The following is a 16,616-nucleotide window of genomic DNA, read 5'->3' on the forward strand; positions in this document are numbered from 1 at the left end:
TTGAATATTATATTATAAACAAGTGACATTTTATCATCCATCCATGTTCCTTTTTTCTTTTTTTTCTTACGACGGGCCAAAATTACGGCTTTTTTTTGTTCATCTATTCATAAAATAAAAAAAACTCCTTTCTGTGTAGAATCCTGAGCAAGATCATTAATAAGCAAATAGAAATCCTTCTACATACGTTTTCACCTCAAGGAGGTTGCAATGAAGGTTTGGCTTCGAAGCCTGTGATAACAAATCAATTAAACAACGGGATAGCACATCCCAGTCTTGAAATATCGAAGTTAACCAAGGAGTCGTTGGAACTTGGAAGGGAGGATACTGTTTGAAGTTAACAATGGAGTTTGTGTACGTTGAGTCCCTTTTTAATGTGCACTTCAGCTGGCTATATATCAGCAAATTTATTACACTGAATCTCTGTAAACTAGCAATCTCCGAACTCCTATTTAGACATCAGAACTTAAGTACTAGGGACTATCTACTGTGGCTTGCTGCAAGGAACTGTAATCCAAAATTACAATTCAGGGTGAGAATAATTAATCGACAATAATCTTAGATTCTGATCAGAGAGAGAGAGAGAGAGAGGGAGGGAGAGAGTTATCTTAGATAAATTAAACTGATCAGACTACTACGTGCATCAATATGCGCGACAAACAAAGCGGGGTATCAGTTTATTAATTAAACGAGATCAGAATAATTAAATATTGTGAAGAAATAAGAACCAAAATAATATGGAAAACCACATGGCATGGACATCATATCTACCAGGGATTGAAACTGCGCCGGGCGCCTGGACTGACATTACACTGTGGCGGATTCTCATAATTATCTGCGTCGTGGTGGATTGACATTTTTGCGAGGTGAGGGATTAACATAATTACAGTTCAATCTGATTTCGCTTTCATTTGGAGGAGTTGGGACTAGAATGTTTCCAAGCTTCACCATTGACACTGCAAGCTGGTTAGAGAAAGGTCAGGCTGCTGATTTGTGAATGCTGACACGAATGGCGCAGTTCTTGGATCCGAGTAGAGTTCTTGATCTGTTGGTAGCAATCCCATTTTCTTTCCAGGATTGTTATAGGACTCCATATCAAAAATCTTTGGAGTTGTCGCATCTAGATTGACCAAGTTAGAACTCCATTTGCAACTTCTTGTCAAGTTCCTCAAGTGACGTCTGTCAAGAGTAGGATCAGGCCTGCCAGTTCCTTTGTAGTTAGCAAGTCTGTGCAGGATCGAAGGAAAATTATTTTTTATTTAATTATATAATAAAATAAAATATCAAATTAATATTGAGATGTTGTAAAAAATTACAAATGAAGATTAAAATATTTAACTTCAAAATATGTGCAATTTACTTTTTTTTGTGTTTAATGAATTTTTTTATTAAAATAAATTTATAATAGAAATCGACACATATAAAATTTATGAACAAGAACAAAAAAAATACAAGGTTGCACATATAAAAAATCAACATTTAAACAAGAAATAAATTTAATTTTTTTTTAAAAAAATCACATATGAATCATACATACCTCTTTAAAAACTAAACACATTCAATATCATTAAAAAAATTATCATAAACTAATTAAAATATAAACCCAAAATTTATTTGAAAAACAAATATCAACTAATGCATTATTTTATAAAAAAATCAAAAAATAAATAATTAGATCAGGCCTTGCGCGTGACCCAATCAAGAAACGGCTCGCGTACAAGTCTATATAATTTTTTAAGTTTGATGGGGTGGACAACCCATGCATAAAAAAAAATAGACACAACACCTACATCAGTAGATGACGTACCATCTATTCATCTTCAAAATCCAGTCATTGTGGTGGCCGAAGAAATAGGAACCTTTATTTTTTTATCTAAAAATTCATTTTCAATTCATTTTGACCCAAAACACTTAGAAAATACTATAAAGACCTTGTTAAATCAATCCATGACCATGAAAAACATAAGAAACCACCCTAAAACCCGAAATAAAAAAATTTACCAAGCTCAAATATGGTTTTTAGGTGTTTTCAAGATACAAAAAATGTATAATTCTAACACCCCTCATCATATAAAACTATTTGACATAAAAAATAATTGTTTTGATAGCCGAATTCCCACCAATTGATACTTTCTCTCTTTGAGCTAGATTTTTGCAATCTCCTCTCCTTTTCCAACCAAAAAATAACTAAAAAATAGTAAAAAGAAGTTCAATGTCCAAATTGAATTTTGTAAAATTCAAGGGATTGGCTAAAAAATAGGGGATTCAAATGAATTTTTGACATAAATTTTTATTTTGTCATCCATGTTACATTTTTTTTCATTTTAGTTCCTTTTTTCTATTCAAACTTCCCTCGTTAAAAAAAATACCTGCAATTAGGTTCTAACGTGATCTTAAAATAGTCCAATTATGCATAAAATAGTTTGATGATTAAATTAAAATTTTAAAGAATTACATTATTATAATTTACAGTAAAATATAAGACGGTAAATAATAAAACACCACAATCTCTAGCTATATATATATATATATATATATATATATATATATAATACAATGTAGAATAATATGGCCGACACCATGCACAACTCAAACTGAACAAGGAGAAGAGTTAAAAAAAAACACACCGCTTCATGTTGCTCTCTAGATCACTTGTCAGCACTGGCAATACTGACAAAAAGTTGTTGAGTATTTACTGTGGCGTTTTCCGCCTTGTTTTATAGTTCATTCATGATGGAGTTTTACACGCTGTAGTAAAGAAAGAAATACGTGAGGAGCACTCTCTATTCACAAACTTTATGACTTGCGTACGTGTACAAGCAGGCAGGAACGGAACTAGTTGGGGCTGGCAGGGGCCTGCAGGGAAGAAAAAAAAGATTTGCAGCCTCTCCTTTAATAAATTAGATTTTTAACTCTTAAAATAAAAAAAATAAATAATTTCCCCCCCTCTAGATTTTTCTTTAATTTCACCCTCCCAGCCTAAATTTTATAGCTCCACCCTGCTAGTAGAGACTCCGATGTCAGGGATTGATGCTGTCTTTAAGAGTCAATTAAGGCCTCTTGACACTGACGGCCCAGAAGAAAAGGGTGCACCGGTGAAAAAACCCATCTGGGGCCAGGCTTTCCTGCACAAATCAGGCAGGAAATCCCAACAGTTTTGCTCGCATTGCTGATTTTTTTCTTTTATTATTATTATTTCTTTGAAATGTTTTCCAGTGTCTTAAAGTTGTGCTCCACGCGCGCATATATATATATATATATATATATATATATAAGAATGAATATTTTCAGATCGGTTTAATTTTATATATATATATAATTTATATTTTAATTTTAATAAAAATTAAACTATTCATTCTTATATATATATATATAAAAGAATGAATATTCTCGGTTTAATTTTTATTAAAAAATAATTAAATCAAAATTTTAAAAAAAAACCGAAACCGGTTCAAACTGGTTTGGCTAGGTTTTTTTGATTTGTCTCGGTTTTTTCAGTTTGGCTTGGTTTTTTTAGTTTGGTTTTTTTCGCTTTAGTCTTATAAAACTGAATCAAACCGGTCAGTTTTTTAAAATTTTAATCGATTTTTTTTCATGGTTCGTTTTTTTTAATTTTTATAATTTAGTTAATTTTTTAATTTTTTTGCTACCCCTGGACATACGTACATGTGGTCTAGTCTTTTGAGATTTTTATTTTTTGTGACTTGATAAATCTTGATAGAATTGAGGATTGCAACGTGTCATTTAAGCCACAGCACTTTAATTAGAAGAAAAAAAAATCTCTTTTTCATTTTATCACAGAAGAAAGGTTCAAATCCGAACTCTTTTTGGAGGTAAAGTGAATATTAATAACAACCGAATCATGTCTCATCGGCAAATATATCTCTCCTTTTGAAGGACCTTCAATACACAAAATGTTATGGTTTGAGGTGGAAACGAAAAAATACGTACTGAATTGGTTTTAGATTAATGAATACAGTCATTCCAGGGGGTCTTGTATTAAAAAAAACATAAATTCTGCGTGCCGATATAATTTTTTTTTTTTAAAATAGGGTTTTAGAAAACTGTTATTAATTTTTAGAAATTTCTCATTTTTCATCCATGTTAGCGGGTTTGACGAGTTTATTTTTTCTATTTTTTAAAAATTTACTTTTAAAATTTATTCATTTGATATAGGTTGTTTAAGAATTGAGTTTCATAATTTATTTCGTTTTGCTTTCTATGAGGTTATTATAATTTTAAAAAAGGTCTCGGTATTGGTTTGATGTTCTATTTTATGATTGTCTATTTTTGTTATCATATAGTTAAATAAATAATAATTTAGAAAAAAAAAAGTTATTAATCTCAATTGAGTTCATTACCTAGTTTGCAGGTTTGACATATTAACCGAGTTACCTAATTCACTAATTTAGCGGGTTTATTCATCAAATATTGTATGTTTTTTTTGTCATTTAATTCTTCTAACTGTTTTTTTTTTTTTGATATGAGCTGTTTTTTTATCCTTTAATCCGTCTAAGTTTAAAAAAAATAGTTTGACTCGTAGCGAAGCACGAGCGAATCTATTGGTGTAAAAGCATGCGGCATATTTTTTTTAAAAAAAAATATAATGCTTAAAGGATTACTATACTTTTTTTCAATGCTTAAAGGGGTATTTTGGAAAACATAAAGAGTAATTGAAGTTTTTAGAAAAAGAGTTTAAAAGATGAAATTATTGGGTAAAAAAGGGTGGAATAAAATTAATCGGTCTTTCATTTATTGGTACCTTATCTGATTTTTTCAATTTTCTTGAAATAAAATTTTAGATTTTTTTTTTCGTGCTATTATAAATAAGTTGCTTTTATTGGATTTTGCAACGAAAACATGTGCTAAGTCGGAGGTTTCTTGGGCTATGACAAATTACTGTGAGGGGATCCAAACGATCCAAACATGTAACGGACCAACTGGGAATCCATTTTCCGCCTGAACTTATCATTCAGTTGTATTTGAACTGTCGGATCAGGGCCCAAGAACATGTCTGGGTCAAACTGCAATACTGCATTCCACTTCACTTTCGTTAGATCTAATTGTCCTCTTTTTGCTTGTTTATTTCCTTTTTATTAAGATGAACCCGTGTAATCTTACCTCTGGCAGTATAATTTAACAGACGTGAGATGTAGAGAGTCACCAATCATCGACACAGAATTGGTAAGAGACCTTTTCCCAAATGCTGACGACATAGCCTTCCCTCGTCCCTCACTCTTTTTTGTGGAAAATAATTAGAAAGTAGAAAATGGGAATTTACTGGAAGGGAGTACATGCAAGCAACTCCGAGGCAGTCAGATACTTCCGGCCAGTGGAAGGGCTAAAAAATGCATACAGGCTTGGTTCAATAGTTGTATATTTGATATATCCAGTTTCAATAACAGCAATGCGAAAACCTTATCCAAGTCGGAGATGGGAATCTGCACACACGGCAGCGACATCTAGACTACATGCACAAGAAATGCAAAGGTGCCCAGAAATTGCAACGGTGATTCACACCGAAAACAAGTGCTTGCAGAGATGAGACATGACTCACGAGGACTGGATTGATTGGATTGTAGCAGCATTTAATGCCCAAAGGCTCTGATAACTTACCGAGGCGCATGGATGAATGGCTCAAACGTGATTTTTAAGTATTTCTGTAAATCGACAAATTAAGCTTTGGTCCATCAACAAATGTGTTAGAGATAACTTGAGGTTTATCTTGGTTTCGAGTCCTTTTCATATCGACAATGACTACACGCGACCTCTCTATGCTCTTCACTCACCAAGGAAACATGCATGTCATGGCCCGCCTTCATTACGAATTCATCTAACGTAGAACTAATATGAACAAAAGGGGAAAAAAAGTTGAAAATCATAGGTGCAGCTCTAAACCTTATCTGCTCAATCATTGAGTTGTGAGTAGGAAGACAAGGGCAACTTCCTACATAATTCCTCGTCAATATTGCCTGGGAGATGTCCAAATCCGGCCCACCCTACCCTAGCTTGTTAATTTTTCTCCCGTGTAATTCATATTGTCTAATTGCTCGTATTGATAATAATCGAAGTCACGAACAAGTTTCCTTTCAAGCCAGAAGTTTTCCGGGTCTTATCCAAAGGATTCCGAGCGCTGTTCATTGAATTTACATGTTAACCATGCAGCATCAAATTCACTCGAAGCCATACAGTTCTTCTCGAACTTTGGATAATAAAAAGTTTAGAAAGATGATAGAGTTAGGGAATTGTTAGTAAGTAGCAATTAGACTCTCGAATTGGGAAAAAGAAATAAAAATAATTTTATTATAGTATTTCTATAAAGTGAATCTAGTAATCATTGATTGTAGTTAACTGACTAACATTTTGTCAATTTTAATTTTAATGTTAACTAAATCTAAAACAGAGAAGATATAGGATGATCATTTGTTACGAGCACAGGGGGCAAAACGATGGTTTTGCCTCGTTCTTTTTCATGACCAAAACAGGGGGCAAAACAAACATACTCTCAATCTGTTCAAAAACAATACGTGTGGGTATGATAATTGATACAGAGCTGGTGGCCTGGTATGTACATCTAGAGTTCAAAATGAGTTTTGTCCTTCAGTTTTTGGGATTCCTCAATCTGAACATGATTCACAGGAGATTGTTCATTATCTCTTGATTTAGGGTGTGTTCGGGATTACAGTGATGGTGACGATTTAAAATGTTTTTTATTTAAAAATATATTAAAATAAATTTTTTTATTTTTTAAAAATTATTTTTGACATTAGCATGCGAAAATAATTTGAAAACATAATTTTTTTATTTTAAACAAAAAAAATAAAATTTAAGTTAACGTGATTGTTGGAAACACACCTTAAATTTTAAGTAGGGATTATTGATTGAATTTTATTTTTTTGGTTTAAAGATATATTAAAATGATTTTTTTATTTTAAAAAAATTATTTTTAAAATTAGTATATTAAAAAATATATAATATTTAAATATTGTAGCCATATATATCATTTTTTTTTTCATGGGTTCGTACGTGTGTCCAGCTAGCTAGCAGCGTGTAAAGTAATAGCCCTCCTCTATGTAAGACAACTAGTTATATTCGTCTTCAGCCTTGCACGCGCACCAGTGCAATTATGCAAATAGTGTCTCCTTTTATTTTATTTGTATACACCAATTTTAATAGAGTCATGATCTCTGACAGGAATTATTTTTGTGTCAGGAGTTTGCTTCAGAATAAAGAAATTCCAAGATAGCGACGGTGAATAGAATACGCATCCATGTGCACGCGCTTTCACTCTTCAGCACTCGGTTCAAAACGGGGCATTTTAGCCTCCAATCAATCACCCGGGTTAATTTTTGCACAGTATAAAAAAAATATTTAAACAGTAATAATATTTTTAAATAAACAAAAAAAAATCTAGAATTAAATTTATTGATTCGAATAGAATCAATCATTTTAATTAATTTAATAATATAATTAACAAAATCAACAACAATAAAAAACAATGACTAAGCGGGAAAAAAAAGTCGGCCAATAATATAAAAAGACACCATCTAAATATTTTTAAAAGATCTTAACAATCTAATTTGATAATAAAGTAAAAATTACATGAGAATAAAATAACTTCATAAAAAAATAAATAAAAAAATCTGAATCTCAATTATCAACAAAGCAAACGTTAAAGAATGAATTGAATTTAAAAAAAAAACAACAAAAAAACTTGATTTGAGTCGGCATGTGATATTTGTAACTTAGTTATAAAACTGACATAACTCCACGCCGAATAAATTGAATAAAACAAAGAAGGTTAATTTTCAAGCATACTAGATAATGAAAGATGAAATTGGAAAAAAATTGATTTAAAAAAACATTAAAAAAAAACCGAGTCAACCCGGGTTAACATAACTTCCATGAAATCCTGGAAATGAAATCAGGATAACCCTACAAAAAGAAAAGAAAAAAATTATAAAGCTCAATATCCAATAACCTAGTGTTGAATAATAAAAACTGAAAAAATTAATTTGAGAAAAATGACCTAAAATTATCAAATTTAAAACAAGATAATCTTTAAAATCTATGACTGGGGTTATGAAACCAGGATTACCCTATAGAAGACAAACACGAAAAAATTACGAAGCAAAATTCTTAATCATCCAAATTTTTTTAAAAAACAAATAGTAATGAAAACAATGAGAACAAAACGTGGTATAAAAATTACATGAAAGAAAATAATGAGGGACATGAATGAAAAATAAAAAAAATGAAGAAAGGGATAAAAAAATCAAATGAATGATGATAAAATAAAATAAAATAAAATAATGAGAGATATAATTTTTTAAAAAATCAACTTAAAAAACATCAAAAGCACAAAAAATAGCGATAAAAATGTGCCCAAATTGACATGAATATAAAATAACAAGACACATTTAATTTTTGAAATGATTGACATGATATTCGAGGCTGATAAAAGTGAAAAAAAAAAAGTTTGTCGAAACTCAATTACTACTCAGATGTGCATACATGTTTGACCATTAAGGAGAGAATGGTACAACCCTTTCAATATTGTTGTAAAATGTGATGTTTGACCATAAGGAGATAGTGGCATGTCATTCAAATAATGCGAGCACCTCTTATTTATTGGTTGTGCATAGTAAGTGCAAACATTTTTATTTTTTAATTATTTTTATATTTATTAAAAGATTGAAATTATTTCCTATTTAAATTGAGTATAACTAAAAAAAACTACAATGAAAATATGAAAAAATTCATGGATGGTTTTTTGTTTTTTAAAGATAACGTAGTCATTTTATTGTGTAATCAAAGCATTAAAATTAGATCGAAAAGCTTGATCATAATTTTATATTTTTTTTTCACCATTCATATAAAATATTAAAGGACCGATTGCTCCCCGATCAGTATGGCAATGATAAACGAATCCTATAAAAAAAATTGTTCCCTCGTAATAGATAGTTAGATGATTTTATTTGAAAAATGCACAATTATTATTTCACTGTTTTAATTCCTAATAAATTATGTCTTGATGTACAATGAAAGATTTATATCTTTTAGCTTTATTTTAGCTTTTGTTTTAATTTGTAATTAACATTTCCAGGTATAATTTAGTTGTTAAGCGTGGATTATTTGTCCGAAGGTTCTAAATTAAATTTTTTGATGGAAACTTGAGATTGGGTTTGAACTCCCAAGATATCCTTAAAAAAAAAAACATAAGATTTAAAATGAATTTTTTTTTACTGTGAAATATGTATGAAAAATCTCTAAATGCATGCGAGTTTAAGAATCAAAGCATTTCCGATTAAAACATGTATGATTAACCTGTCTACGTGCATATATTTTATCAACTAACCAATGAATATCTCAAGAAAAAAAAGACAGTATTTTAAGATTGGAAGCCTCCGATTTCGTGTATAAAAAAGGAAGCCTCCAGGAAATGAGAATCATGTGTGTGTTTTATAAAAAGAAGTAACAATAATACATGTGGACGAGGAGGCTCTGCAATATTACAAATTATAGTGGCATGGTTTTGCCTTGGTTCTGTCCGAATATTGGTTCTAATTATTGATTATAACCATAAAGTGTCGGCTATACCACATGGGATGTCTCTCTCGTGCGACAGAGTTACCAAAATATATATAATCACAGATAATAATGTCAGAGAAATAATCCCAAAACTTAAAAAAAAATATATGGTTCCATCCAATCAGGAAAATGGGCTGCTGCCTCTCAAGTTCCTCAATCCTTCATCACGCGTAAAATCATGTGGTGGTCGGTGATGGTTGATCAACGAATGCACCAAGCTACCATGAAAGTGAAGATGGAGAATATAAATTACACAGAGTGAGGATATATAAAAAGCAAGATGCCACAAATGTTTGCCCATGTCTTTAAAGGAAAGGTTTATCTGCTTGCATAGAAATGCATTCTCTCAGTACATGCATTGCTGGCAGGTGGCAACTCCTCTTTTTTCCATGTGGAATGTTTTCTCTGTGCAAAATAGGAATATCTATCTATCAATCAATCAAACATTAAGGAATAATTATGTTCATTTTGACTGTAATTAGATAAGATAGAGCTCCTTTTCATGTTCATTGCACTTAAAAATATATAGTTAAATCATGAATTGACTGTTCGAGCTTTGGAAAGTTATGGGAGAAACAAAAACAAAACAAAGTAGGCAAGAGTTCACAGAACTTGTCCAATAATATCTCACAAGAGTCTTGGAAGGGACAGGGGATTAACTCATGGAATTTGTTACATGTGATCGATCCTTGCAAAGGACAAACATGGAAAAACTGGATTGAACTCATAGGGCATCAACGAACCTGCTGTGATGTTTTTTTTTAAAAAACAGATTTTCTTTGATTTAACTGTGTTATGTTACAAGTTTGACTGTCCGCCAATTTCTTAATTATCATGAAAAGATTCTCATTAATTTTTTGAAAAGAATTTTCATCCGGTTCAATTTGGTTTTAGATGGCTGTGTTGCTGCACAGGACATAGAAGATGGATGCTGTACTAAAAACTCTAATGAACTGGTAGATTTAATAAAGCAAGATGTCAAACAAATCCCGGAACCCATATGTTTCACTACCACATGAACTGTAAAATATTTCTGACAATCTTATTGTTGAAGGTTAAAGTTACAGAATTCTTGGGCAGGCAAAAGTTAAGAGTATAGTTATATGCACTCGTTTCTTTCCTTGTGAAATAGTATAATTAACTTGCAAGTAAGGTTTCCAGCCTTGTGACTTTGTAACAGTATTCCAAGCAGAAGAACTCAGTCGAGGGTCCGCATTCCACAACCCATGAAACTAGAGGACTCATTCTAGAAGTTAGCGAAGATCTTCGGGCAATCAAGATTTGCTGAATACAGAGAACATGAAAAAATAACCAATTCAAGCTAGCTACCAGAGTGGCCTGGTAGAATGAATTATCAGCTATGAATACAGAGATTTTTAACAATTACTGCTTCTATCGATGCTAGCATTAATTTCTACCACAACATCACGCTGCATGAAGTGTTAGCTGCACTACGCTACTTTCTCATAAGATTAATGCAAGTTAACGAAAAATGCATGTGAAGTTCAACCTAAAAAATGTGCATTCTATAGTGTTTAATTTAGGTTCAGAGGAAAAAACAACCGGGACAATCTGCAGGTGGGGGGAGACTGTAGAATTTCTGCAAACTAAATTATAACCAACCTAGCTAGGAATCTACTGGCCTAGTGGCTTGCAGCTGTTTCAGGAGTTCAACATTTCGAGTGCATCTTTACGCACTATAAAATGTGAAAAAAAAAGGGGGAAGTGGGTTTCACAATATTGCTGGTGCTCGTCTTATATTGGCAAATATTTACTTGTGCTGCACTGATAGACTGATGATGTAGGCTTCCTGAAGGAAACAAATGCGCGCAGTCCAATTTGTCTGGAAAACACATCCATGAAATTTGCACGCCACATGAGAGCTCTCGATATGTTAATCTCATAAAGGTCTCGTGTATATATATGAATTTCTAATCCTTTTTGTTTTTGATAGGTTACTAAATCATAACCAAATTCAACCTCTAGAAGGTTCCTAATTTGTGGTTACCACAAAAGTTCTTGAGTTTTGTGCTTATGAAAGCCAAAAATCTTGCACGTTACCTTCCAATATTCACCCACCAAATGAGAAAGAGAGAGATTCCTTCCCGCTAAAAAGAATGGTCTTTTTCTTGCATTGTTACCTTCCTTATCCATCACTCCAGCCTCTTTTATCCTAAAAAGATTGGTCTTTTTTTCTTCTGTGCGTGTAATATTTTGAGTTATGCATCGCCAATTATGTGGCACTAGGGGGAATTTCAAGAAAAAACATTTCTGTATTTTGAGGATATACCACCACAACTAACAAACCCCCTTTTACCAGTCCCTTGATTCTATCTTCCTCTCTAACAATAACTCAAAATATATCAATATAATTAACAGCAATGATAGCAATTAGCAGGAAAGATTAGATTAATTAATCAATGCCAATTGGCCAAGTTAGATGCGTGTGTCATGGTCACTCCTCGTGGTCTCGTTAGCAAAAAGTAATGCCCTTCACAAGAGTTTGTATGGCAGACCCCAACCTCTCCATGTTACAACATACACTTCATAGTTCATATATGTCCCCACTCCCTTCCCTTTTATATAACCCCACATCTCTCCCCTTCCCCTTCTTCAATGTCTCATCAGCTCTTCCTTTCCCTCCTTCATTAACTATCCCTCTCTGTTTCATTTTCTCACAAGCCCTCTTGTCACATACCACTTGTACTTTACGCATTAACTTGATTAACAATACCCTTCAACACACATTTTCAACAGAAATGTGCAGCTTTAAGGCTAAGGTGACCACAGGAGTTGATATAACACCGGCAGTGGCTAGAATCAATGGCCGGCCGGTCCTTCAACCTACGTGCAATTTAGTTTCTACGCTTGAAAGGCGTAATTCTCTAAAGAAAACGGCACCAAAGTCTTCTCCTCCTCCTCCACCACCACCACCAACTTTTTCTAATAAAACCAACAAGGCCTCGCCTCCTTTATCTCCAATGTCGAAGTCTCCTAGATTACCAGCTATTAAGAGAGGAAGTGATGCTAATAGCTTGAATTCAAGTTCTGAGAAGGTCGTGATCCCAAGAAACACTACGAAGACACCGACTTTAGAGAGAAAGAAGTCGAAAAGTTTCAAGGAAAGTAGCGTTGGGAGGGGAGTGCATTCTTCTTTTATTGAGGCATCATTGAGTTATTCTTCCTCTTTGATTGTTGAGGCACCAGGAAGCATTGCCGCGGTCAGGAGAGAACAAATGGCACTCCAACATGCACAAAGAAAGATGAGAATTGCTCATTATGGAAGATCAAAGTCTGCCAGGTTTGAAGATCAAGTTGTTCCTAATGATTCTTCAATCAGTATGGCAACAAAGACTGATCAGGAAGAAGAAAAGAGATGCAGTTTTATCACAGCAAATTCAGGTAAGGAAAAAGAGAAGAAATGAAGTTGGCCAAATGTTTGTGATGTTCCTGAGGTTAAATTTGGTGAAAATAATTTTGAACTTGAATGAGACATCCTCTGATTATGTTCCAAACTTCCAATGTTTTTGTGCTTAGATCCCATCTATGTTGCTTACCATGATGAAGAATGGGGAGTTCCAGTCCATGATGACAAGTAAAGACTGTCCCTTTCTTTCTCTGTCCCGTTCAATTGCACAAAACCAGCTTGCTTTACATTCCTATATTTCTTGCAGGATGTTATTTGAATTGCTAGTTCTAAGTGGTGCTCAGGTTGGTTCGGATTGGACTTCAATCTTGAAGAAACGCCAAGACTTCAGGTGGGTTGTTTTTTTTATAAAAAAAGACACCGAATTACTTTGTTTTATTGTTTCTCAAAATTAGCGAAAGATAATGTTTCCTCTTCTGCAGAGATGCATTTTCAGGATTCGATGCAGAAATTGTGGCCAACATTTCTGAAAAACAGATAATGTCAATCAGTACAGAATATGGAATTGATATGAGCCGAGTTCGAGGTGTTGTGGACAACTCTAACAGGATTCTTGAGGTAAACAATTAATCTAGCTTCAAAACTCGCAAATCATTTGTCTTTTATCGTATCTTTTTCAGAATCCGCCCTGGTCCTTCTCTTCTTGGCATTCTTTCTGCACATAAAAGACGTGATCTTGCATCTTCCAAACCTTCAAAAGAACCTTTTTATTCTGTTTAAAAAGATCATGTTTAAGAGTTCATCGTTAATAAAAAAAAAATGCAATGACTTGATTAGTATCAACAGCTTGTTAATTGGTCTTCCCTTTTTCCTCTGATTTAGTGAAAAGTAGTTGCCAAGCAAGCTCCGACCCGAACTCATGGTGATGGGGTACCCTACATTTTATGTCAATACCCATGGAACAAGGGGACCCTTGTTATTTAATTACCTTAGACCTTGTTTTATTAAAAAAAATAAAATTGATAGTCTTAATTGATTAGCAAGACCTGCATTGCTAGTTTTTTTTTTGTGTGTGTGAGTGATAATATCTGTGACAATATTGCAGATCAAAAAGGAGTTCGGGTCATTTGACAGATACATATGGACATTTGTCAATAACAAGCCTATCTCCACCTCGTACAAATTTGGACACAAGATTCCAGTGAAGACATCAAAATCAGAGACTATAAGCAAAGACATGGTTAGGAGGGGGTTTAGGTTTGTTGGTCCGACCATGGTTCACTCGTTCATGCAAGCAGCAGGGTTAACCAATGACCACTTGATCACCTGCCACAGGCACCTTCCATGCACCTTAATGGCAGCCGCCCGCAGGCCTACCGAGGCACAAGCTCAATAGACTCAAATTGACATTAAAAAGGGACAGAAGAATTAACAAGACATAAAGAAAGTAGGCTAAAACGCATATATAGTTAAGCCCATTTTCTAACTTGGAATGGTTGTGTGTGTTGTTAGATAGGAGGAGAAATTAAAAGGGTTTGTGACTTTCTGAGATTTGTTTTTCTCTATTACAGTTTGAGTGTGTTGAAATAGATTAGGGAGAAGAAAGGGTGGCGTAGTGTTGTGGTGGAGGAGACAGGTAGCATGTGCGACCGGGAGGCAATGGCATGTGTGGGGTGCCAGTTGCTTTTTATTCCATGTGACCTATCACACTTGCATTATTTGAGGGGTTTTCCTTTTACAGGCTGTGTGAGATGCTTGTTGAAGGAGGGTAGGACCGCCTTCTATCACCTCCGTCTCCCTCTCCTTCTCTTTAGTTGTTTTGTGTTTGAGTTTGTAATTCTCCTGTATTTTCTAACCTTGTAGCTTTTGGGAGAATATTATACCCCAGATGTGAAGTGTATCTTGGATTTGGTGTGCCATTTCTTAGTGTTGTTTATTGCACTTGTCATGTGCTTCTGAAGTGCTTTCTTTTTAAATACATCCTTTTATGATTTTTAACCATGTATGAGATATCTTCTCCATGTGCCTCCTGTCCTTTTCATGCGCTCTAAGTTATATCTTAGAAAGGTATCTCGCTATTAGGGCCTCTTACAGAGGAGCTGGTCGCCGAAAGCCCTCGCCGGAATTTAGTTTTTTTCAAGCATTTCTCGAAGATCTTTCTCGATTGGCGAAGGCAGTGCAGGTCCGGAGAGATCCCCCCCTTTTTTTTTTGTATCGCCATGATATAAGGAAGCCCGTCATAGAGCAGTCGACTAGAAGTGGAAGACTGCTGACCTGACCTTCGTTGCTCATCTTTATGGTCTGAGCTATATTACTTATTGTTGATGCCACAAAAGAAGCGTACTCTTATGAATTTTCATTGGACATCAAGAGAGTGGGCGGGAATTTGACTTCTCTTGCCTTTAATGGGATGCTCTAATTACTGTGCCCTTGAGTGCGTTTGTTAAAAAAAAATTATTTTATAAAAATTATTTTTAGTTAAAATTGGTTTGGTATTTATATATATTTGATTAAAATTATAGTTAAAATTGAGGTTGAATAAAAAATAATTTAATGTGTTTGGTTAAAAATATCTTTTAAATTGCAGTTATAAAATAACTAAAAAAAATATTTATTAATATTGATAGTTTTTAATTTAAATATTGTAAATTTAACTACTGCTATTACATCATGATATAAATAATACTTTATATAAAATATTTTTTATTATTCCATTAAATTATTTACAATTTCATCACGTATGAAATTCATCCGACAAGGACTACAGTTTCCATGGTTTTTTAAACGTGCACCAAAATCAGGTAAAATATCATTGGGAATAAAATTGAGATTACGATTAAATTCTGTAAATGCTACACCATCTTGCGATCTCCTTCTAGTATATGTAGTGTCATTGAATAATATTAAATACTGGTTTTTCAAATAAAACACAATTAAAAATAAAAAAATTAATTTTTTTACTATTTACTTTTATATGCAGGGAGAATTAATTTACTTTGCTTGGCTTTTCTTCATTTCCAGGTTCACCGAATCGATCCCCACTCACCAATATCCTCTGTTGTGTGTCCTTCGTCATCCCTCAAGTTCTGGCCCTAGCTTTTCCAGGTATGCCTGTGCGACTGGTGCACTTTCTCTGTTAACAGGGGCTGATCCATTTTCATCATCTTCTTTGTTTCCTGGAGTCTCAAATGCCTACTGGAAAGAACATGATGGATTGTCATGAGAGCTATCACTGGACTATTTGATGCACTTATACTGATTAAAATTTGGCAGAACAAAGAATGGCATAGCTTTAAAAGCAATCTGAAGCTACTTTCCATTCACCTGCGTTTTAAACACAAAATTACCAAGCCTCACAAACAATAAATCATATTTTATACTTTATCAAACACTAACTTTTCCGTGGTTTACTTTAGAGGATGTTTGATTTGGAGGTAACTTGTGTTTTTTTGAATAAAAAGTATATTTTTATAGTTTTTGAAGCTGTAATATATGCTTAAAAAGTATTGTATCTTTGATAAAAAACCACCACACCTCCAAATCAAATACACCTTGATCACATAATCAACCACATAAATAAACATCTCCGTACTCTAGTTCATAGCATCTTGGGCTTTCGTCTTTTTCATTAAATCAACATTTCCGTTTGAAAACACCC

At 33.4% G+C, this 16,616-nt stretch overlaps 1 protein-coding gene across 1 annotated transcript; it reads left to right on the top strand.

Annotated features, from left to right (window-relative positions):
* The first annotated feature begins 12,142 nt into the window (after window positions 1–12,142).
* Window positions 12,143–14,918, top strand: LOC133705935 (uncharacterized). Its single transcript, XM_062131387.1, has 5 exons — window positions 12,143–12,993; window positions 13,129–13,186; window positions 13,266–13,349; window positions 13,441–13,576; window positions 14,064–14,918. The coding sequence occupies exons 1-5, from the start codon at window positions 12,150–12,152 to the stop codon at window positions 14,352–14,354; spliced, it is 1,413 nt and encodes a 470-aa protein (XP_061987371.1). The 5' UTR covers window positions 12,143–12,149; the 3' UTR covers window positions 14,355–14,918.
* The last annotated feature ends 1,698 nt before the right edge of the window (window positions 14,919–16,616 follow it).

Source organism: Populus nigra, chromosome 10, assembly GCF_951802175.1.
Source record: "Populus nigra chromosome 10, ddPopNigr1.1, whole genome shotgun sequence".
Lineage (NCBI taxonomy): Eukaryota > Viridiplantae > Streptophyta > Magnoliopsida > Malpighiales > Salicaceae > Populus > Populus nigra.

Coding starts and splice junctions, on each gene's coding strand:
- LOC133705935 (XM_062131387.1), top strand. CDS start 12,150: ATGTCCCCACTCCCTTCCCTTTTATATAACCCCACATCTCTCCCCTTC. Junction 12,994..13,128: donor TTTTATCACAGCAAATTCAG/GTAAGGAAAAAG, acceptor TTTTGTGCTTAG/ATCCCATCTATGTTGCTTAC. Junction 13,350..13,440: donor AAGAAACGCCAAGACTTCAG/GTGGGTTGTTTT, acceptor CCTCTTCTGCAG/AGATGCATTTTCAGGATTCG.